Raw genomic sequence first — 24,134 nt, forward strand, 5'->3', positions numbered from 1 at the left:
ACGTTGGCCGGAGCAGCCCTGGCTTTGCCACCCCTTCCTTCCCACGGATCTTATCTATTTTGAATTGCAAAACCATTTCCAAACAGCTGGGAATTGCTTTTCATAAAACTTGAAGCTGAATATCATCTCTCTCTCTGTGTTTCTGTCTGTCTGTCTGTCTCTCTCTCTCTCTCTCTCTCTCTGCTTCTGTCTGTCTGTCTCTGTCTCTCTCTCTGTCTGTCTGTCTCTCTCTCTCTCTCTCTGTGTGTGTGTGTCTCTCTCTCTCTCTCTGCTTCTGTCTCCCTCCCTCTCTCTCCGTCTCTGGACCGTCTGGATGGCTTTTCTGGTTCTCCACCTTGGGTGTGACTTCGCCAGCCTCCAACGCTTGCAAAATCCATCCGCTGATTCCCAGAGAAATCAGGCATTCAACCCCGAAGGGAAAAAACGTAAAATAAGTGGGGAGATTTTCCTGCCAAACCAGCTCGCCGTGATCTTACGGCAGATGCTGGCTGCGGTGTGAAGAGAGAGGCACAAGAGATTAGCTTCGGACGCTGTCCTGGGCAGAAAGGAACCACTTTCTTGGAGCTGGGGGTGAGAGAGGTGAGTGTGCCAGAGAAAGGATGTGTGTGCGTGGAAATCTCCCTCTCCCCAATTTCCTCCCCCTCCCTCCCCCCCGTACTGTTAAGCTAGCATCTGTAGAACCTCCCTATTCAGGAGCAATCTACCTCTGCGTAGACAAGAAAGGGAAGTTTTCTTGCCCTGCTTTGGGGTTCTCCGCCGATGTCTTAAGAACGGATTGGCGTCGCAGAGGGCTTCCTTTAATTTGGGGTTCTTGGGGTACACTCTTCCATCCCTCTCCCAATATAAGCCACTTGCTGCAGGAAGCTTGTTAACATCAGACCTGAACTCGGGTTTAATGACTCCAATTAATCAGGCAAGGCTCTGAAGAGCAATTAATAGTCTAAATTAAACTCTTTAGAACGTTGCTTGCTTAATTGGAGAAATTTAACCTGGAGCTTTTATTTGATCTGGCTCCTCCACTTTTTTCTTCTTTTTTTTCTAATCCATGAGGACTAGAATCTTGGGATCTCAAGGGAGCACCGGCTGAACACGTCAGGTTTGGTGCTTTAAGGAGCGCTGGGGAAACGGTCCGCCTTGCTGGGGGAATCTCGAGGGAATCAAATGATCCTTCTTTTGGCTCAGATTCCTGAGGACTAGCATCTTATTTCATCTTTAGGGGAAAGCTAACGTCCCAAGGGGGTGTCAAAGATTCCAGGTTGGGTTTCTTTATTCTTTCTTTCCCAGGGAGAGCTGACAGCCCTTGCTGAGTCTGAATAAATAAAAGGAGATTAAAGTGCTGAATTGGCTGGCCGAGTGCTTTTTTTTCTTTCTTTCTGGAATTCAGCATCCCTCAAAGATGGCTAGCATCTTGAATTTCCTCTCCAAAGCATCAACATTTTTAGAGGAGAAAATTTGTCTGTTTGGCTTACTAATTTCAGGGGGGGAAATCCGGTCTCTTATTTTTATCTTTTCTTTTTAGCCTTGTTTTGGACGTTCAGGAAAATCGCTTTTTGATAGTTTCCAAGCTCCTCTTGAGTTGGAGAAGCGGCCATTTTGGATACTTACAGGTAATCTTCGACTTACGACTGCAATGGTTGTTCAGCGAGACAGTTGTTAAGCGAGTTTTCTTCCCCCCACCCCCATGTTTCTTTGGCCTCAGTTATTCTGTGAACCATTGCAGTTGCTCAGTTGGTAACATAGTTGTGTTAAACTAAATCTGACTTAAAAATGGCAAGTCCTTTTTTTTTTTTCAGGGCCGTTGTAAGTTTGAAGAACGGTCACTAAACCAATTTGTGGCCAGCTGAGGCCTGCCTGGGTTTGAATTCCACAAGCAAACAAACCCCTTGTGGAAAGCGGCTCAGGATTGGACCAGCAAGACGGGCTGGGGATGATGGGCATTGAATAGAATAGAATACCTTTATTGTCATTGCATTCCACAAATACAACGAAATTTGAAAGCTTACTCCAGCACAGTGTCCCAAACACCACATCACAATCACACTACAGAGTATTTTAAAATAATAATAATAATAATAATAATAATAATAATAATAATAATAATAATAATAATAATAATACCTACTCTAAAACATTTAGTAAGTTAAATAGTTTTAAAATGCCACTATATACACAGGACTGAATCACAAATGCAGTTTGATTCGAGACAATTACTGCCTTGGAAAAGAAACCGTTTCTCAATTTTTTAGTCCTCATTTTAAGACACCTATAACGCCTCCCTGATGGTAACGGTTCGAAATACGAATGACCAGGATGAGAACAGTCTGTGGAGATTTTTAGTGCTCTAATTCGTCTTGGTTTTTGATACCCTCAAAAGGATCCTCAAATTATCTGTCTTCATCTCTTCTTTGAAATTCCTTCTCTTCTTTCTACAAACCTTTTGTTTTATTTTTCCTGCTTTTTTGCCTGCGGAAGGGCTCCAAAGGACCCCCAAACCTGCCTGTTTTAGGGTGTGTGTGTGTGTGTGTGAGTCCAGTTTGGTCCTAAAACGGACTATCCCTGTGGATATAAGACCAGTGAAAAGATGCCATGGGGTTTCAGTTTGATTCCTTTCCACGTTAGCGTTAAATTTTATTTTTTTCATTGGAGGGTTGGGTGGTTGTTGTTGTTTTAATTTGGGGAAATCCAAGTTGAATGCCCGAGAATGTGCTTCGGGAAGGGTGTTTAAGAAGGACGGCCATGCAAATCCCGGTAATAAAAATGAAATATAGAATCATAGAATAACCAGAGTTGAAAGGGACCTTGGAAGTCATCTAGTCCAACCCCCTGCTGGAGCAGGAGAAAATATAAATTAACATGTCATCTTTCTGTTTTGTTTTGGTTTTTATCACACCCAAGAAGTCCTGGGATTCGCAGCCATGTCTTGTGGGGCCCTTCAAATCTTCTTTGTCTCTTTGTGGCTCCTCCGGTTGAGTTGCTCCCCGACGGGTAAGTGTGTAAAATCCAAGCGTCAGCAAGTGTTGGCAAGTCCCGAGCAATGCCTGGCTTTGCACAATTCGTTCCCCTTGCCAAATGTGCCCTCAAGCCGGGATTAAAAAAACGTGAAAGGGTTGTGAATAGCCTATTTTGCAAATGACGGAGATGAAGCAATCCGGAATAGAGCCTCCACTTTCAGAGGCAATCTAGCTGCCTTCTAAAGAACTTCCCAGAGTTTCCCAGGCTAACGTTCCTTCAGGGGAAAATGTAATAACTTAGCACTGTCTAGTTCTAGAGGGGAAGATTTAGGAGCCAGGAGGTGGTGAGTTCAAGTCCTGCCTTAGGCATGGAAGCTGGTTGGGTGATTTGGGGCCAATCGCTAGGAGGTGCTGAGTTCTAGTCCCGACTTAGGGAGAAAAATTGGCTGGGTGACTTTGGGCCAATCACCAGGAGACTGGGAGTTCTAGTTCTGCTTGACACCTTGAGAATGAAACAGAAAAACAGGAGCCTAAGAAAATGTCTAAGAACAATTAGATTGGTTTCCTTCACCTTTAACAAGCCAATTTATTTCTTTCCTTCCATCCTTCTTTCTTTCTTTCTTTCCTTCCTTCTTTCTCTTTCTTTCCTTCCTTCATCTTTCTTTCTTTCCTTCCTTTTCCCTTCCTTTTTCTTTCTTTCTTTCCTTTTTCCTTCCTTTCTTTCCTTCCTTCTTCCTTCCTTCCTTCTTTCTCTTTCCCTCTTTCCTTCCTTTCCTTCCTTCTTTCCTTCCGTCCTTTCCTTTCCTTCCTTCCTTTCCTTCCTTCCTTCCTTCCTTCCTTTCCTTCCTTCCTTCTTTCCTTCCTTTCCTTCCTTCCTTCTTCCTTCCTTCTTTCTTTTCTTCCCTTCCTTCTTCCCTTCCTTCCTTCCTTCTTCTCTCTTTCCTTCCTTCCTTCCTTCCTTTCCTTCCTTCCTTCCTTCTTTCCTTCCTTTCCTTTCCTTTCCTTCCTTCCTTTCCTTCCTTCCTTCCTTCCTTTCCTTCCTTCCTTCTTTCCTTCCTTCCTTCTTCCTTCCTTCTTTCTTTTTCTTCCTTCCTTCTTCCCTTCCTTCCTTCCTTCTTTCTTTTTCTTTCCTTCCTTCTTTCCTTCCTTCCTTCTTTCTCTTTCCTTCTTTCCTTTCCTTTCCTTTCCTTTCCTTTCTTCCTTCCTTCCTTCCTGCTTTTTCTTTTTCCCAGGTGGACGGCCATGTTCTCCAAGGAATTTCGGTCACGGTTCCTTGGTGTGTGAATGCGGGGCCGATTATTGTGACACCCTGGAGCCCGTCACTCTCCCTGACACGGGGTCTTTTGTGAAGTACGAAAGCAATAAAGCCGGACGCCGCGTGGAGCGCAGCGAGGGTCCCCTGCTGGAGAAACCCCCTGAGAACGGTGAGGCTGGATTAGACCCACAAGCATGCTTTTACCCCAGGAAATCCGGGTTCTTATCCTCCTAAGAACCCTGCGAGGTAGGCCTGGATGACATAGCGCACAGTTCTCGACTGAGAGCCAATTTGGTCTAGTGGTTAAGGCACCGGGCTTGAAATCGGGAGATGGTGAATTCTAGTTCCACCTTAGCATGAAAACCAGGTGGGTGACTTTGAGCCAATCGCCAGGAGACTGGGAGTTCTAGTCCCGACCTAGCCATGAAAGCCGGGTGACTTTGAGCCAATCACCAGGAGACTGGGAGTTGTAGTTCCGACTTAGCCATGAAAGCTGGGTGACTTTGAGCCAATCACCAGGAGACTGGGAGTTCTAGTTCCGACTTAGCCATGAAAGCTGGGTGACATTGGGCCAATCACCAGGAGACTGGGAGTTCTAGTTCCACCTTAGCATGAAAACCAGGTGGGTGACTTTGAGCCAATCACCAGGAGACTGGGAGTTGTAGTTCCGACTTAGCCATGAAAGCTGGGTGACTTTGAGCCAATCACCAGGAGACTGGGAGTTCTAGTTCCGACTTAGCCATGAAAGCTGGGTGACTTTGAGCAAATCACCAGGAGACTGGGAGTTGTAGTTCCGACTTAGCCATGAAAACCAGGTGGGTGACTTTGAGCCAATAACCAGGAGACTGGGAGTTCTAGTTCCGACTTAGCCATGAAAGCTGGCTGGGTGACATTGGGCCAATCACCAGGAGGCTGGGAGTTGTAGTCCTAATTTAGCCATGAAAGCCAGATAGGTGACTTTAGTTCAATTACCAGGAGACTGGGAGTTCTAGTCCCACCTTAGCCATGAAAGCTGGCTGAGTGACATTGGGCCAATCACCAAGGGACTGGGAGTTCTAGTTCTGCCTTAGGCTGGATGGCTTCGGGCCAATTTTGAGAATTTTGGAAAGCTTTTCATAACAAATAAATTTCATACGCATTCCTTATATAGAGAATCCCAGCCATCAGTTTACTAATTTATGAATGTATTGAACTTAGATGCTATCCACCTCGCTATTCAAATAGGTTCTTAACCACCTCCACAAAAAGGCTAGACCTGTTTAGTTTTAATCTGGTTTGAATCTGGAAGGAAGGATCGGCACGGTTTGGTGCCAACCCAAAAGCCGCCATCAATTTGCTAAACCCGTTAAGCCTGTTATGCAAATGTCGTAAAAAAAAAAAAGAACAATTTAATGACCGGGTGGGCGTGCGAGGGAATATGTAAGCATCATCCTGTATTAAAACTGGATTGTTTTTTTTTTCTTTTTCAATTCCTCCCTTCTCTTTTCTTCCTTTGACTAGATAATCTGGTTCTGAAGCTGAAGACATCACAGAAATATCAAAAAATCAAGGGTTTTGGGGGAGCCCTCACTGATTCAGCTGCCATTAACATCCTGAATTTGTCCCCCAAAAGTCAGAGAAACCTGCTCAAATCTTATTTCTCCAGTGAAGGTCAATTTTATTTACTTGCTTACTTGTCTATTACCGCAGGGAAACATCAAACAGAATAGTTGGATTTTTATTTTTATTTTTATTATTATTATTTATTCCCACCTTGGATTCAGCAGTTCCTCGCATAATCCCAGTTTAAGTAATGTTATTTAAGCATTTTGTGTGGGCAGGACAGCACTCAAAGGGAGTTTCTTGGTGTGGCCGACAATTCCCAGTGGGTTCTCAGGGCCTCGTCAAGACACGAAGTCTGCTGCTAGTCCTCAGGACCACAATTGGTACTTATTGCCATGCAAGACAGCTAAGTGAATGTACCAGCTTTTATATTGTGGTTTATGTCTAAGCCGCTTTTTTTTCAGTGCGGTGGTAAAGTTGGACAGTCACTAAATAAAACTAAATAAATCAAGGACTACCTAGAGGGGGGGGTTGCTGTCCGTGGTCCTGAAACCAAGCCAACTTGGCTAAGGGCAGAGGCGTTGTCCGAGGTGCTGAAATCAATCAATCCGAATAGAAGTGGGACCTTAGAGGTCTTCTAGTCTGACCTTTTACTCTTTCAGACAAAGGACTGTCCAATCTCTTGTTAAAAGCCTCCAGTGTTGGGAGCACCTGCAGCTCCTAGTGGCAAGCTGTTCCACTGGTTCATTGTCCTCCACGTTCAGGAAGTTTCTCCTTAATTCCAGGTTGCTTTTATCCTGGAATAGTTTCCATCCCTTGCTTCTTGTCTTGCCTTGTGGTGCTTTAGAAAATAAGTTGACCCCCACCTCCAAGATCTTTTTGGATCCTGAGCTTTGGATCCTGAGGGTGTTGGCTACTCCTGTCAGCTTAGTGTCATCTGCAAATCGGATGAGTTCTCCTTCCATCCCCTCATCTAAGTCATTTATGAAGATATTGAAGAGTAGATTAACGAATGAATCCTTCCCTCATATTCCCTCCTCATCTTCGGCATGGACTACAGCTCCCATCCTCCCCCCCCCATGGTCTAACTTGGCTGAAGAGGGGGAATTCAGCCCTTTGGGGGCCAATTTGCAAATCTTCTCTTTTTGAATGCAGGGATTGAATATAGCTTGGTCCGTGTGCCCATGGCAAGCTGCGACTTCTCCGTGAGGCTCTACACCTACGCCGACGTGGAGAACGATTTTGACCTCAAGAATTTTAGCCTGACGGACGAAGATATCAAAATGAAGGTAGGTCATCTATGATCAGCAGAAATATATCTATATATAAGCGAAAGGCCCCTCATGCATCATCACAAAATCTCCAGCATCGTAAAGCCTACAAACTTGAAATTTGGCACGTATGTTCCTCTTGGCTTCTAGGGGCTCACTAAGAAAGGTTTTTTTCAAAATGACCCTCAGAGCATTTAGAGTATTTCCTGTATTATTATTATTATTATTATTATTATTATTATTATTATTATTATTATTATTATTATTATTATTATTATTAACACGCTCTGATGCTAAGGAGTTCTACTCCCCCTCCCCACCTGGAAAGAAATCTGTTCCAAATGCAAAACACAAGCAGGGGAGTTTCCGTTTCAGAGCACCAAGCAGCTTTAGTCCAGAACAGTTGAGCTAAGCCACGCCCAGGCTCCTTGCTGTCTCCTTCTTGCTCACGCAGCAAATACTCTTTCAGTTTCCAAACAGCCCTCCACTCTCTCACACACTGACAGGATGCCAGCCAGATGGATACTGATGGATGCTGGGAGGCAGAGGCAGAATTTCCCCCCCCCCTCCTTATTTTCCTCCCCAAAATCTAAGTTTTGTAGTGAAGGATGGGTATTGAGAGCTAGTGCAATATATTCTTGAAATAAAGCCATTCCAAAGAGCAAAAAAAAAAAAAAAGGTGAATATTATTCATTTACGCTTACATTCATTGTTCCTTTATAATGGGAGGCAGGTGTATCCTTAATTATTCTACCCCGTAAGATAGTTAACAAGCATTCAAAGGTTTCTGAAAGAGTAAGGGGGACAAAAATTGGAGCGAGAAAAAGAAGGGGAAAATAAAGGGGAAAGGAAGTGACAACCAATAATCATTTCCACCCCCTTATTTTCCTCCCCAAAAACTAAGCCCGATGACATAGTTTCATAGTGGAGCACAAGGTATCGAGCGAGTATATAGATCAATAACACATGATGAGATTATATTTCGGCGTCGCCCTTACAATCCACCCCAATCAGTCCCGCTATAGGCTGATCTCAACCGAACCATTTTGCTTAAGTGCTGTGTTGCTGTGTCCAGGGTTCGTTTCGTTTTAGTGCCCAGGTAAAACGAGGTTCTGTCTCAACGTTAGATCCCAATTCTACAACAAGCTCAAGCCGTCGCTTCCAGGCCGCTATTGCTCTACGCCAGTCCCTGGACGTCCCCCGTCTGGATGAAAACCAACGGTGCCATGACGGGTCGCGGTACTCTCAAGGGCCAACCGGGCGACAGATATCACAAAACCTGGGCAAACTATTTCATCAGGTAATGCACGTGTGGAGTTTGGGACCAGAAACGGGACCCCATGGAGGAATCTATCAGAATGGAGCAGGAAGGAGATTTGGAGGTCTTCTAGTCCAACCCCTTGCTCAAGAAGGAAGGGAGGGAGGGAGGATGGAAAAAGGGAGGATGGAAGGAAGAAAGGAAGGAAGGAAGAATGGAAAGGAGGGTGGGAAGGAGGGAGGGAGGATGGAAAGAAGGAAGGATGAAAAGAAGGAACGAAAGGAAGGAAAAAGAAGTGGGAGGGAAGATGGAAAGAAGAAAGGGAGGGAGGGAAGGAGGGAGGAGGATAGAAGGAAGGGAGGATGGAAGGAAGAAAGGAAGGAAGAATGGAAAGAAGAAAGGGAAGGAGGGAGGGAGGATGGAAAGAAGGAAGGATGAAAAGAAGGAACAGAGGAAGGAAAAAGAAGTGGGAGGGAAGATGGAAAGAAGAAAGGGAGGGAGGATGGAAAGAAGGAAGGATGAAAAGAAGGAAAGGAAGGAAGGAAAAAGAAGTGGGAGGGGAGATGGAAAGAACAAAGGGAGGGAGGGAAGGAGGGAGGGAGGATGGAAAGAAGGATGAAAAGAAGGAACGGAAGGAAGGAAGGAAGGAAGGAAGGAAAAAGAAGTGGGAGGGGAGATGGAAAGAAGAAAGGGAGGGAGGGATGGAGGGAGGGAGGATGGAAGGAAGAATGAAAAGAAGGAAAGGAAGGAAGGAAAAAGAAGTGGGAGAAGATAGAAAGAAGAAAGGAAGGAAGGAAGGAGGAAAAGAGGGAGGGAAGATGGAAAGAAGAAAGGAAGGAGGGAAGGAGGGAGGGAGGATGGAAGGAAGGAAGGATGAAAAGAAGGAAGGGAAGGAAGGAAAAATAGAAGGAGGGAGGGAAGGGAAGAGAGACAAGCAGAGCAAGGAAAGAAGAGGAAAAGAAGAGAAGGGAAATATTTCAAGTTGAAGGAAGGAAGGAAGGAAGGAAGGAAGGAAGGAAGGAAGGAAGGAAGGAAGGAAGGAAGGAAGGAAGGAAGGAAGGAAGGAAGGAAAGACCAGGAGATTCTATACCATTTCAGACAAATGGCTTTCCAATTCCTCCTTCAAAAAATCTCCTTAAAAAACACCCACAACTTCTGGTGGCAAGTCGTTCCACTGGTTACTTGTCCTCAGTGTCGGAAAATCCCTCCTTCATTCCACGCTGCTCCTCTCCTCGCTTAGTTTCCCTCCGTCGCTTCTTCCCTCCTGCCTTCTTCTGGCGAATAAGTTTGACCCCCCCCCCCACCAAAAAAAATCTTCTTTGGGGCAGCAGCCCCTCAAGGACCCGGGACGCTAACTTAGCCCCCTCTTCTCTCTTCCTCAAACCCAGGTTCCTGGACGAATACGCCAAGTATAACCTGACTTTCTGGGCCATAACAGCTGGGAACGAGCCCACAGCTGGAGACATTATCTTCTACCCTTTCCAATGCCTGGGGTTTTCCCCCGAACACCAGAGAGATTTCATCGCCGAAGACCTGGGACCGGCCTTGGCCAACAGCAGCTACAAGGGCATCGAGCTGATCATTTTGGATGACCAGAGGGTGATGTTGCCTTACTGGGCCGAAGTGGTAAGTCGGCCACCGCCACGGACGGAATTCAGCGGAGCCCCTTTGTTTTTAAAAGGGGGGGGAAAATGTGTTGGGTTTTTGGCACGCCACACTTTTAAATGGACTGTATATAGGCCGTTCTGGGATGTTAACGGAGCACGGATGTACGGGGGTTAAGTCATGGTGCTCGTTACATAGGTTAGCATGCCTGTTGTTAGATCAAGGACCCACAGCCGTCCTCCTCTTCCTCCTCCTCCTCCTCCTCTCTGCAAACCCTTCTGTCTTCTAGCACGGATGATGTTACCTAGTTGGGTCATGAAACGTCTGCAAGAAAACAGCCCAGCTTAGAGAGCACCAAGGAGCCCATAGTTGTCCTCCCTCCTCCTCCTCCTCCTCCTCCTCCTCCTCCTCCTCCTCCTCCTCCTCCTCCTCCTCCTCCCTCCTCTCACTTCCAGCACTGATGATCTTCTGGGTCTCGTCTCCAGCCCAGCTTGAGAGCACCAAGAGCCCATAGTTTCTTCTCCTCCTCCTCCTCCTCTTCTTCCTTCCTCCTCCTTCCTCCTCCTCTTCTTTTTTCTTCTCGTCCTCCTCCTCTTCCTCCTCCTCCTCCTCCTCCTCTTCTTCTTCTTCTTCTTCCTTTCCTCCTCCCCCTCCTCCCCCTCTTCCTTCTTCCTTCTTCTTCTTCCTCTTCCTCCTCCTCCTTTCTTCTCTTCCTCCTCCTCTTCTTCCTCCTCCTCCTTCTCCTCCTCTTTTTCTTCTTCTCGTCTTCCTCCTTTCCTCCTCCTCCTCCTTCTGCTCCTCCTCCCTGCAAACCCTCCTGTCTTCTAGCACTGATGATGTTACCTAGTTGGGTCATGAAACGTCTGCAAGAAAACCACCCAGCTTAGACAGCACCAAGGACCCTGCAGCTTGGTGCTTTTCTTGCAGACGTTTCATGACCCAACTAGGGGACATCATCAGTGCTACAAGGGACTGAGGCTTGAGGACGACGTCACCTGGTTCTGTCATAAAACGTCTGCAAAAAAAATACCAAAACCCCACAGTCCTCTTGCTCCTCCTCTCTGCAAACCCCACTCCTTTTCTAGCACTGATAGTGTTACATAGTAGGGTCATGAAATGTCTGCAAAAAAGCCACCCAGCTCAAAGACCACCAAGGACTCCACCGTCCTCCTTTTCCTCTCCACAAACTCCACCCTTAGAGTACTGATGAAGTTACCTACTTGAGTCATGAAACGTCTGCAAGAAAACTACCCCACTCGGAGAGCACCAAGGACTCCACAGTTCTCCCCCTCTTCCTCCTCCTTTCTTCTTCTCCTCCTTCTCCCCCTCCTTTTCTTCTTCTCGTCTTCCTCCTCCTCCTCTTCCATTCCAGCCCTGATAACGTTACCTGGTTGGGTCACGAAAGGTCTGCGGCAAAACCCCTAGAGACCAACCCACAGAAAAACCTCCCAACTGTGGGCTTCCCAACTTCCTTTACCATCAAACATTTCTCAAAAAATTCTGGGATTTCTTGCTCGCCAACCTAAAGGGGGATTGTATCACCACCTATCGCGCCCAATGCCAGGACATAACCCTTCGGTCTGACTATTTCCCCCAGGTTCTCAAGGACCCTAAGGCTGCCCAGTACATCAACGGGATCGGGATCCACTGGTACCTGGACTTCTTGGCCCCCATCGACCTGACGCTGTCCATGACCCGTCACCTCTTCCCCAACTATTACCTGATCTCCACCGAGGCCTCTACGGGCTCCTATTTTTGGGAGCCCCGGGTGGTGCTGGGCGGCTGGGACCGCGGCAGCAAGTACAGCCACAGCATCCTGACGGTACGGGCAGGGACCGTCGTCGGAGTCTTAGTTGGCTGGGATAAAAGGAGGGCAGAGAGAGAGAGAGAGAAAGAGAGAGAAGAAGAGAGAGAGAAGAGAGGGGGAGAGAGAGAAAGAGAGAGAGAGAGAGAAAGAAGAGAGAAGAGAAAGAAGAGAGAAAGAGAAGAGGAGGGGAGAGAGAGGAGGGGGAGAGAGAGAGAAAGAGAGAGTGAAAGAAGAGAAAGGAGAGAGAAGAGAGAAGAGAAAGGAGAGAGAGAGAGAAAGAGAGAGTGAAAGAAGAGAGACAGAGAAGAAAGAAGAGAAAGGAGAGAGGAGAGAGAGGAGAGGAGAGAGAGAGAGAAAGAGAGAGTGAAAGAAGAGAGACAGAGAAGAAAGAAGAGAAAGGAGAGAGAGAGAGAGGAGAGGAGAGAGAGAGAGAAAGAGAGAGTGAAAAGAGAGAGAGAAAGAAGAGAGAGAAGAGAGACGAGAAAGGAGAGAGGAGAAAGAGGAGAGAAGAGAGAGAGAGAAAGAGTGAAAGAAGAGAGAGAGGAGAGAAAGAAGAGAGAAGAGAAAGGAGAGAGAGAGGTGAGAGAGAGAGAAAGAGAGTGAAAGAAGAGAAAGGAGAGAGAAGAGAAAGGAGAGTGAAAGAAGAGAGTGAAAGAAGAGAAAGGAGAGAGGAGAGAGAGAGAGAGTGAAAGAAGAGAGAGAAAGAAGAGAGAGAGGAGAGAGAGAGAGGAGAAAGAGAAGAGAGAGAGAGAGAAAGAGTGAAAGAAGAGAGAGAGAGGAGAGAGAAAGAAGAGAGAGATGATGCCATTTTGACTTTCCTCCGCAGAATCTCAACGATTACGTCACTGGCTGGACAGACTGGAACCTGGTTTTGGACATGGAAGGGGGACCCAACTGGAGCAAGAATTATGTGGACAGTCCGGTGATTGTAGACAAGGAGAAAGACGTCTTTTACAAGCAGCCGATGTTCTACCATATGGCCCATTTCAGGTGAGCTCAGATTCTGCTTCTAGATCTTCTTTCTCTGCGTTTCCATTTGTGTATTTCATATTCTTCCACTTCTATTTCTTATTTCTTTCCTTCGCTGTATCTGCATTTCTCTGTCTATATTTGTATACTTTTATTTGTATAGTTCTGTGCTTCTGCACTCTCTATTTATTTATTTTCTTCTCTATTCCTATATTGTTTCTATTTCCCTATATTTGTATAGTTCCATGCTATGTATTCGCTTTATATTTCTGTTTACTTCTCTATTGCTGTATTATTTCAATTTCTCTATCTTTCTAATACTTATATTTGTATATTTCTGTACTTTTATATACTCTCTATATTTCTCTATTTATTTCTCTATTTCTCTTTATACTTCTATTTGTATATTTCCCTACTTCTATATACTCTATATTTCTCTATTTATTTCTCTATTTCTCTTTATACTTCTATTTGTATATTTCCCTACTTCTATATATTCTTTATTTCTCTATTTTTATACTTATATTTGTATATTTCCATATGCTCTCTCTCTATATTTTTCTTTTTATTTCTCTTATTTCTTTGTTTCTTACTCTATTTGTGTATTTCTATACTTCTGTATACTCTCTATATTTCTCTATTTCTGTATTATTTCTATTTCTCTATATTTCTACACTATTTGTATATTTTTATACATCTATATACTCTCCATATATACCCTATACTTCTCTATTCTCTATTTCTGTATTTCCATTTCTCTATATTTCTGTACTTCTATTTGTATATTTCTATATACTTCTATACACTCTCTATACACTCTCGATTTCTCGACTTCTTCTCTATATCTGTATTTCTGTTCGTCTATATTTGTATACTTCTATATTTCTCTACAGGTAGTCCTCGAGTAACAACCACCAATTTTTTTGTAGCTAAGCAAGACAGCTGTTAAGCGAGTGGCAAGAAAGATAACCAAACAGGGGCAAAACTCACTTAACAACAGTCTCACTAGGAAACAAACATTTGTGGTCCTAAGTCGAAGACGACCTGTTTATTTCTGTTTCTCTCTTCTACTTCTATTTGCATGCTTATATTTATGATCTACTTCTGTTGCTTTTTACATTATTTTTGGGGAATGTGCCTCTTTCCCTGCATAGCAAATTCCTCCCGGAGGGGACTCAACGCATCGAAATCCAGAAAAGCAGCTCCTGTAGTTTGGAATTTTCTGCTTTCCTCCGTCCAGACGGCTCGGCGGCTGTGGTGGTCTTGAACAGGTGAGTGTGGCATCTATACCACCTTGCAGACAGACAGCTGGTCATTTGCATCCTTTATTTAGGGAGAAGTGGAGGCCACTTGGAGGTTTTGTCTGCGTCCTCCGCGTCACCTGAGTGGGGCTAATGGTTTCTGCAATCTGCAACAACCCAAGTCGGCTCAACGACCCTCTAAAAGGATGCAAATGACTAGCTGCCTGCAAGGGAGGATCAATCCTTCCGTTCCCCACTATCCGGTCAGAGCTGAGGAAGCTCCTTGGATGAGAAGCGAAATGTCTTCAGAAGGAAAAAACAACCAAGGAAGCACCTTTGGGTACCTCGTTCCTCCGTTCCTTCTCACGGCGATCTCTCCCTTCTTTTTCAGATCCCCCAACGATATCCCTTTCGGGATCTCGGATCCCGGGGTGGGCTACATCGAGGCCATCGCTACGGCTGACTCAATCCAGACGTACCTCTGGCAGCGTCCGTTGGAAGAATGAGCCAGCCGCCCTTGGAATTAAAACTCTTTTCTTTGCAGGAGGAAGGAGAGAAAATAATAATAATAAGGGGAGTTGGAATGACAGAATCCTGGGGGGGTCTGTTGACTAAACCTTGCCTTAACCGGAGATTGAAACGTAGTCTGATGTAGTCTTACAATCTGCTAAATTAAGTTTCAACCTGCTTCTCTTCCGTCTTTTCGTTTTCAGAATAAATCTGTGTTTTTTTCCTTTTTCTAGAAACATACCTGGTTGGTTGTTTTTTTTTTTTTCCCCTTTCTTGGTTCTGGGTTGTTGCTTTTTTTCAAAGAGTAGGGTGAAGTTAGGCAGGAAGCCAAAAGACCCTCGATTTTGGGTCCCCAAATGGGGTTTTGTTACTTGTGTCTGTCCAATGTGCAAAATTGGACTCCGAAGCCCCTACTCTTGGGGTCAAGAGCAAAATTATCCGGATCTTAAAAAGAGTAATCCGTCTGTTACATTTTGCTAAATTCCTGAGCAGCCCAGGATGTTGAGGTTGACCCATATATTCCAGGCCTCTGGTTTTTTTGCCTCCTTCCTGCCAGTTTCACCATCCTCGTCAGTTTCCATACATTATCCATCCCGATAGATAGATAGATAGATAGATAGATAGATAGATAGATAGATGATAGATAGATAGATGATAGATAGATAGATAGATAGATAGATAGATAGATAGATAGAAAGATAGATGATAGATAGATAGATAGATAGATAGATGATAGATAGATAGATAGATAGATAGATGATAGATAGATAGATAGATAGATGATAGATAGATAGATAGATAGATAGATAGATGATAGATAGATGATAGATAGATGATAGATGATAGATAGATGATAGATAGATAGATAGAGATAGATAGATAGATAGATAGATAGATAGATAGATAGATAGATATAGATTGATGATAGATGATACATAGATGATAGATATAGGTGAGATAGATAGATAGATAGATAGATGATAGATAGAGATGATAGATAGATAGATAGATAGATGATAGTGTAGATAGATAGATAGATAGATATAGATAGATATAGATATAGAAGTGTGTGTGTGTATCTTTGGTTATTCGGGTTTTCTCCCACATAAAATTGGAAGTATTTTGGCGACATTTTGACGAAATCTCATTCATCATCTTCAGGCTTTCATCTCAGAAAACATATATATATATATATATATATATATATATATATATATATATATATATATATATATATATATGTGTGTGTGTGTGTGTGTGTGTGTGTGTGTGTGTGTGTGTGTTTTCAAGTTTTCATGGTACTTACATGTATGGCATTCAGCTTTGTTCGGGTACTTTCCCACGTCATTGTAGTTGTGCTTTTAAAGTTGTAGCAACCTTTCAGCAGAATCTCATCTGCCATCATCAGGCTTCTGTATAGGGTTTGTCTGTGAGTCAGACTATATATATATAGACATAGACATATACATATACATATACATATACATATACATATAGATATACATACATATACATATACATATACATATACATATACATATATATATATATATATATATATATATATATATATATATATATATATATATGAATATATGAATATATGAATATATGAATATATATATATTCTATTCCCCCTCCCCACCTGGAAAGAAATCTGTTCCAAATGCAAAACACAAGCAGAGGAGTTTCAGTTTCAGAGCACCGAGCAGCTTTAGGACAGAACAGTTGAGCTAAGCCACACCCAGGCTCCTTGCTGTCCCCTTCTTGTTCACGCAGCAAATACTCTTTCAGTTTCCAAACAGCCCTCAACTCTCTCACACACGGACAGGAAATAAAGAGATCCTTAATGCATAAAGGCAAAAATGCAGGAAATAAGATCCTTAATTCTCATTTCTTTTCTTTTGCCACGGTTCTAAAATAAATCACTGCCGTTAAGCGAATCATACCAAGCCCCACAAATTCACGGCTCCTATTACAACCAATTATATTGTCCTCCATTTACAGCTCATTCCAAGTTACAACGGCCTTGGGGAAAAAAGGGACTTAGCACGGTTTTTCACACTTACGACCCACGGTGACACGCTCAGAATTCAGAGGTTGGCACCTGGCTTCCACTTACGACGGTTGCGGTCGCCATGGCCCTGAAAAAAATATGGCTTAGGACTGTTTTTCCACCCTTTCCGCACCGTTGCAGCATTCGGCTCAAAATCCAGATGCTTGGCAACAGTCTCGGACTTACGACACAATCCCCTTTTGCGTCCTTCGGACAAGCCAAGTCCATGGGGGGGGGGAGCCAGATTCACTTAGTAACAGAGTGCCTCACTTAGCAATGGCAGGGATTCATTCAGTTAACTCGTCAGGAGAAAAGTTGGCCAAACTCATGGGGACAAGTCTCGCTTAGCGACGGGCGCTTGGAGGTCGTAAGTCCTCCAAAATAAATAAGGAATCAAGGGCAGTAAATAAATAAGGAATAAAGGGCAGACCAACGGTTCAACCAGCAACTGGCTCTGATTTATTGAGCTCGATCGTCCCTGGAATGGATTTTAAAAAAAGGTTTTTTGAGTCAGCGGTACCGGAGGCAGCTTCGCTATAAAAAAAAATTAATATTTTTTTTTTTTAAAAAAAGGTCTGTTGGAAGCCGGTAGGGCAAAACCGTCCCGCGTCCCCTCACTCCTCTTCCTCTTCCTCTTCGACCTCGTCCAGGGTGAGGGCGTGAGGGCCGGCGTGATGCGGGGTCTCCTTGTGGATGGACACAATCCCGGAGAGGAAGGCGTAGCCTACCATGGCCACTAGTGCAACCAGGACGGAGAGGAACTGGTTGCGCCGCTTGTGCGTCTCCCCTTCGGCCTCGCTGGGGTCGCCGGGCGGCACTTTGTGGAGGTTGGGTGGGGGTCCCCTGCGGGGGAGGCAAAAACCCGGTCAAGGAACGGCTTCGATCTGGGAGGGGGGAGAGAAGCCACGACGCTCAGCGGCCGTCGTTCGAAGGGGGTGACGGTCGGGACAATGGGGAGCTAGGTAGGATCCAGTTTGGAGTTCTGCTGATCCCGGGATCGAATCTCAGGGGCTGGACAACACAACTGGGGTTGTGGCATCCTGTGGTCATTCTTCCTTCCTTCCTTCCTTCCTCCCTCCCTCCCAGGGGGTTGGACTAGATGGCCTCCAAGGTCCCTCCCAACTGTAATTCCTTCCTTCCTTCCTTCTTTTCTTCCTCCTCTGCCTCCTTCCTTCCTTCCTTTCTCCCTCCCTCCTCTGCCTCCTTCCTCCTTTCTCCTCTGCCTCCTTCCTCCCTCCTTCCCTCGTCTCCTTCCTTCCTTCCTTCCTCCTTCCCTCATGTCTCCTTCCTGCCTTCTTTCCTCCCTCCCTCTCACTCTGCCCCCCTCCTTCCTTCTCTCTCCTTCCTTCCTTCCTCCTCCCCTCCCTCCCTCATGTCTCCTTCCTTCCTTCTTTCCTCCCTCCCTCTCTCCTCTGCCCCCTCCTCCCTTTCTCATGCTCCTTCCTTCCTTCCTTCCTTCCTTCCTCCCTCCTTCCTTCCTTCATGTCCTCCTTCCTTCCTTCTCCTTCCTTCCTTCTTTCCTCCCTCTCCTCTCCTCCCTCCCTCCTCCCTTTCTCACGTCTCCTTCCTTCCTTCCTCCTTCCTCCCCTCCCTCCCTCATGTCTCCTTCCTTCCTTCTTTCCTCCCTCCCTCTCTCCTCTGCCTCCCTCCTCCTTTCTTCTCCTTCCTTCCTTCCTTCCTTCCTTCCTTCCTTCCTTCCTTCCCCTCCCTCCCTCATGTTTCCTTCCTTCCTTCTTTCCTCCCTCCCTCTCTCCTCTGCCTCCCTCCTCCCTTTCTCATGTCTCCTTCCTTCCTTCCTTCCTTCCTTCCTTCCCCTTCATGTCTCCTTCCTTCCTTCTTTCCTCCTTTCCCTCTCTCCTCATGCCTCCCTCCTCCCTTTCTCCTCTCCTTCCTTCCTTCCTCTGCCTCCCTCCTCCCTTTCTCATGTCTCCTTCCTTCCTTCCTTCCTTCCCTCCCTCCTCTCCTTCCTTCCTTCCTTCCTCCCTTTCTTCCTCTCCTCCCTCCCTCCCTCCCTCCCTGACTGGAGGTTTTCAAGAGGAGCCTGGACAACCATTTGTCTGATATGAGGGATAGGATCTCCACCCTGAGCAAGGGGGTTGGCCTAGATGGCCTCCGAGGTCCCTTCCAACCCCACTTTTCTGTTAAACCTGGACTCCCATGACCGAGAATCGTCCCGGAGGATTTTTCTCCAAACTCACCTCCGTCCCAGGGGAAATAAAGGCTCAAAATAGACGTGCAAAAGTTGCAAAGGTTCGGAAGCGAGTTCAGGTGCTGCTGGAATTTCCCGTTGGGAAGTTTGGCGTTAAAGAGGCCGGCTAAAAGACTGAAGACGGAGGCGTCCAGGGAGGCAGGCCTGAAAAACGAGAAGACGGAACAATCCAGGAGACTCAGCCACAGCATGTCATAGGCGGTCCTCGACTTACAACCACAACCGAGCCCACAATTTATGTCGCTAAGCGAGACCATTTTTAAAAAAGTTGTTAAGCAAATCACTGCAGTTCTTAAGCGAGTTAACACGATTGCTAAGTGACTCCGGCTTCCTCATTGACCTGGCTTGTCAGAAGCGGGAAATCACACGACTCGTCACCCCCCCCCCCCGGGGACTCTGCGGCCGTCATAAATACGAGTCAGCGGTCTCGATTTTGATCCCGTGACTGTGGAGATGCTGCAACGGCCTTCAAGTTCATCATCATCTTCTTTGAATGACCCCATAATCCCTTGTGGGTGGAGTCTGGGCAACTAAAATGGAGCTGAATATTTTTACTGGCCCGTGGCCTTTCCTGTTGCCAGTGAGGAGTTACGTTCGGCAGATAATATTCTCATTGTGCCCGGAGAGAGTGAAATATCCGCCTCTACCTAGGATCGAATTCACAGCCCGCTGATGGTGAGGTGAGAGCGCCCCCTCTAGGCCACCGCGCCACTCGGATGCCGAAAAACGGACCCCCGTCGCTTTTTTTCGGCGACGTAACTTCAAACCGTCACTAAGCGAATGGGGATTACCCACGTTTAGGGTGCTTGCTGTGTCCCGCAGTCACATGATCATGGGATTAGCAACCTTCCCCAGGGTGGGTGTGTTGCAACAAACAATATCAGGCCACACGATTCGCTTAATGACTGCCCCTCCCCCCAAAAAAAACCCCTCATAAAATCATGTGTGGCTCATTGAACAACCGCCAAGTCCCAACATCGTTTTTGGTCGTAAATCGAGGACGACCTGAAACAGGTAATTAGAGTCCCGTTTTACTCGGGAACCCTCAACTCCCCAAGCTACTTACGAGTCTCCGAAGAAGAATTTTTTCCTCCCGAGGCGTTGCGACAGAAGGGTGAGACACTCACAACCGTCTCGATAAAGCTGCGGGTAGCAAAAACAACAACAACAACCACCTTCTATTTTTTCAGTGCAGACTCAGGCAGCAGATGGCAGAAAGGTAGATCTCTGAGTGAATCTGTGATTCTGCGAACGACTCAATCTGCCTGCCTGCTTTGCCTGATTTTGGGTAAAAGTTGCTCTCTTTTTTAATCAAAAAAAAAATTCAATCTTTACATTAAATATTTGCAATATTTACATACAAGCCACGCCCAGTCCCATGACCCCCAAGGCCACGCCCACAGAACCGCCTGTTAAGAAATTGGAACCCCACCCCTGTCTTTCCTTCACCTGTTTTTCCAGCTGCTCTTCGTCGTCCTGCCAGTTTTCCCCGCAGACCGTCTGCAAACGCTCCAGCTGCCGTTTCTGCATTCGGCTCGGCAGGAAAAAATTAAGTGGGAACGGAATGGCTTCCGCGTACCACTTCCGCGTGTGCTCCACGTAATTCTTCGCGTCCACCCAGAAAGTGTGGATCTGTCGGAAAGGAGGAGAATCCCAACGGTGAACTTACCCCCAAAACGGGCACAGCCTCCTCGGTTAAGAGGAGGAAAAAGGAGAAAAAATAAAATAAAAAAGTAAAAAATGCCAAGGAGCAAAGTTTCTAGTCCACATGAGGGAAAAGTCCCCCCCCCCCAAATTGGTGAGGCTAGTAGATGCAATAGAACGATTTTATACATTTTATTAAATTTTCCCCTTTAAAAAACAAATTCTACATGCATTTTTGCAGTTATTTGTGATAATAGTTATACCATTCTCCTGTACATATACATACACTATTTACAATTACTTTTTTAAAGCTTCTACTTTTGCATTATATTTTCTTTCTATTGTCTAACCAGACATTCCCCGGCTGTATAGTCTTCTATTTCTTTCCTCTCCTGCAATTCCATTGTGAATTCGTTCATTTCTGCGCCATCCATTACTTTTTTCTTTTACAATCATGTCATCTGTGGGCGTACTATCGAATTTTCCAATTTTGAGCATATAGTCTCTTAGCCACTGTTAAAATGTGTGTAAGCGGGAAGCGGTAAGAATTAAACAAGCTTCTTCCATCCAATGAAAAAACATTGTGTGTGTGCGTGTGTGTGTGTGTGTGTAAGAGAAGAAACAGACATCTTGCAATCTCCAGAACTAAAATTATATTTACTTGCTTCCCCCCGCCCAAAAAAAACTCACCAACATGGGCAGGAGCTTCCTCTTTACCAGAGAAAGGAAGGCTAGTGTGTCCGCTCCTTGCAACGCCGAGAGATCGTAATCTGCATTAAATTGCTAAATGAGAATAAGAAAATAAAAATAATAAAGAATAGACAAGAATAATAAAATACAATAGAATTCTAAGAATAAGAATAGAATAGAATAGAACAGAATAGTAGAATAATAATAAAGAGAATAGAATAGAATATAGAATAAAAATGAATAAGAACAGAACACGAGTGGAATAATAATGAATAGAATAGAGTAGAATTCTAAGTATAAAAATAGAAGGAAATAGAATAGAATATAGAATAAGAATGAATAAGAATAGAATAGAATAGTAGAATAATAAAAAATAGAATAGAATAATAATAACAATAAGGGATAGAATAGAATAAGAATGAATTAGAATAGAATAATAAAAAATAGAGCAGAATAATAGTAACAATAAAGGTTAGAATAGAATAAGAATGAATTAGAATAGAATAGAATAGTAGAATAATAAAAAATAGAGTAGAATAATAACAATAAAGGATAGAATAGAATTAGAATAAGAATGAATAAGAATAGAATAGTAGAATAATAAAAAATAGAACAGAATAATAACAATAAAGGATAGAATAGAATTAGAACAAGAATAAATTAGAATAGAATAGAATAATAAAGAAAAGAATAGAATAGAATAATAATAAAAAAGAAAAGAATATAGAATAAGAATGAATAAGAATAGAACAGTAGAATAATAATAGAGAATAGAATAGAATTCTAAGAATAAAAACAGAATAGAACAGAACATTAGAATAATAATATAGAATAGAATTAGAATAAGACTAGGGATAGAATAGTAGAATAATAATAAAATAAAATGGAATGGAATAGAAAATAGGGCAGAAGAGAACCTTGAAGGTCATCTAGTCCGGCCCCCTCAAGGAGGAGAACCGTCCTATACCATCTCAGACAACTGACTGTCCAGGGTTGGACTAGAAGACCTCCAAGGCCCCTTTCCCGCTCTATTCAATTCAAGCAGGACCATCCACCCCGTTCATATACCTGCTTCCTAAAATGGGTGATGATTTCCTGCGTATCGGAAAAAACTCCGTCCGAGGTCTTGAGCGCCGGGAGCGATCCTGCCATGAAAAAATAATAATAAATAGCAGGTTGGGGGGGAAGAGAGGCAGTGGGGGGGGGGAGGGAAGCCCCATTTAAGCCCCCCTCTCTCCCCGCCCCCCCAGGCTGGAGTCTCTCTCCCTCCCACCCGTTTCCCCATCCCTCTTGAGGACTAGAAACCTGCCCACCTGCCCGCGGTGGGGAAAAAATTGAAATCTTTTCCCAGGCAATGAAAAAACAAAATATCAAAACTTTCCAAGCAATTCACAGGAGGGGGGTTTGTTGTTGTTTTTTTCCTAACCCCCACCCCCAAAAATATAACTTACCGGAGGGGCTTCTCCAGGGGTTGGTGATTTTGTGAACTTTGAGGGGAGCCCCTGTGAATCGAGCATAAGTCTGCAAGGGGGAGGAAAAAAAAGAGGAAAAATAAATGAATGCATCCTCAGCAACAGACCCCCCCCATCCTCTTCATATCTTAGTAATCCAAATTATTCTGAATTTCTTCCTTCAAATATTCTGCTTTGCAAGCACCAAAGTAGCAATAATCTGGGTCTCTTTTTTTTTCTTCTTCTTTCGGCTGGGGGGGGGGGAAAGGAAGGGGCCCGGGCGACCCAATTTTTGTAGGCGCCCCCATCTACCCCACACGCCAACAACAGCCCATGGTTGCAATGCTTTCCCCCCCCACTCCCCCTGCGGGCGCTCGGTTGGAGAAGAAGGCAGCGCCCCACGCTTTTGCAAATTTAAAAAAATAAATGCACTTTGCAAATTTTTTTTAAAAAAATGCGCTTTGCAAATTTTTTTAAAAAAATGCGCATGGCAAATTTTAAAAAAAGCGCATTGCAAACCAAAAAGTGCTCTGAAAACAAAAAAATGCAAAAATTAAAAAAAGCGCATTGCAAATTAAAAAAAAAGCGCTTTGCAAATTGAAAAAATATGCGCTTTGCAAACAAACCAAATGCGCTTTGCAAAAATAAAAAAGTAAAAATAACCGTTCTGGAACAAAAAAAACCAACCAAAAGTGTGCTTTGCAATAATAATAATAATAATAATAATAATAATAATAATAATAATAATAATAATAATAATAATAATAATAATAATAATAATAATTTATTTATTTGATCAATTGTTTACAAGATAATAAGTATAAGTGTATACATAGAATACATGAGATGGACATATAAGAAAAATAAAAGATGAAACAATAGGACAGGATGATGCAGCCCCTATAATGAGGTTGATGATAATGATAATGATAATGATAATAATAATAAGCGCTTTGCAAAAGCAAAAACAAAAAAAACGCAATCCGGATTTGCAAAGCCCGCTTTGGAGAAGTTTGCATGCAAAATCCCCCTCTCTCTCTCCCCTCCCCACCTCACCAAAACGGCCAAGCAATCGGGGTCGACGGTGGGCAACCCCCACCCGCCGGCCCAGCAATACAACTCCATGGGCGCCGCCATCTTTCCTGGCTTTTGCTAACCCGGAACAGCATTAAACAAGAGAGAGAGAAAGAGAGAGAGAGGAAAATAGGAGTGACTCCGATTTAGACCGCTCCAGCCTTTGGGGCTCTTCCGCCCCCCTCTGTCCAGGCTTGCAAAATGCAACCCCGGTGCTTCTTTTGCAAACAGTGGGGTTTGGCTGGCAACCCTTCACACGTTCCTAGCAGCCTCGCCTGCCGCATATATAGACACGTGTTGGGTTGCAAAAGCGGGCGGCGAGTGGGTTTAGCCTTTCTGCATAAAGCGGTGCAGGGAGGGGGGGTTCTTAGGAAACCGGTTGCATGTTAAAGGGGATTTTTTTGTGGGGGTGGGGTGGGGAGAGGGTCGTGAGAACCCCTGCAGTGCCTTATAAGGGGGGGGAGGGGAGGCTGGGAGGTTAAAGTAGAGGGTGGATGGATTGCAAAGGCCAGAATCCTGGGCTTCCTGCCTCTTTATTTTCTAGCTAATCTAGTTTTCCATCTTCAGGGGTTGGACTAGATGACCTCCAAGGTCCCTTTCC

General features: G+C 44.6%; 2 protein-coding genes across 2 annotated transcripts; one reads left to right on the plus strand and one right to left on the minus strand.

Annotated features, from left to right (window-relative positions):
• Positions 1-563: 563 nt before the first annotated feature.
• Positions 564-14,646, plus strand: LOC113431250 (lysosomal acid glucosylceramidase-like). Its single transcript, XM_087943674.1, has 11 exons — positions 564-585; positions 2,899-2,985; positions 4,184-4,375; positions 5,707-5,856; positions 6,904-7,037; positions 8,147-8,319; positions 9,666-9,903; positions 11,480-11,704; positions 12,516-12,679; positions 13,813-13,929; positions 14,291-14,646. Exons 2-11 carry the CDS (start codon positions 2,916-2,918, stop codon positions 14,403-14,405), a joined length of 1,578 nt encoding a protein of 525 aa, XP_087799800.1. The 5' UTR covers positions 564-585; positions 2,899-2,915; the 3' UTR covers positions 14,406-14,646.
• A 2,279-nt stretch (positions 14,647-16,925) lies between these two features.
• Positions 16,926-23,640, minus strand: MTX1 (metaxin 1). The gene is made up of 8 exons (XM_087943676.1): positions 23,516-23,640; positions 22,460-22,529; positions 22,077-22,153; positions 21,009-21,101; positions 20,124-20,306; positions 19,741-19,817; positions 18,660-18,818; positions 16,926-17,308 (listed from the first exon to the last, which is right to left on the minus strand). The coding sequence occupies exons 1-8, from the start codon at positions 23,594-23,596 to the stop codon at positions 17,080-17,082; spliced, it is 969 nt and encodes a 322-aa protein (XP_087799802.1). The 5' UTR covers positions 23,597-23,640; the 3' UTR covers positions 16,926-17,079.
• Positions 23,641-24,134: the final 494 nt, after the last annotated feature.

Source organism: Notechis scutatus, chromosome 14 (assembly GCF_049901735.1).
Source record: "Notechis scutatus isolate UNSWTSFEM ecotype Mainland chromosome 14, rNotScu1.2, whole genome shotgun sequence".
Lineage (NCBI taxonomy): Eukaryota > Metazoa > Chordata > Lepidosauria > Squamata > Elapidae > Notechis > Notechis scutatus.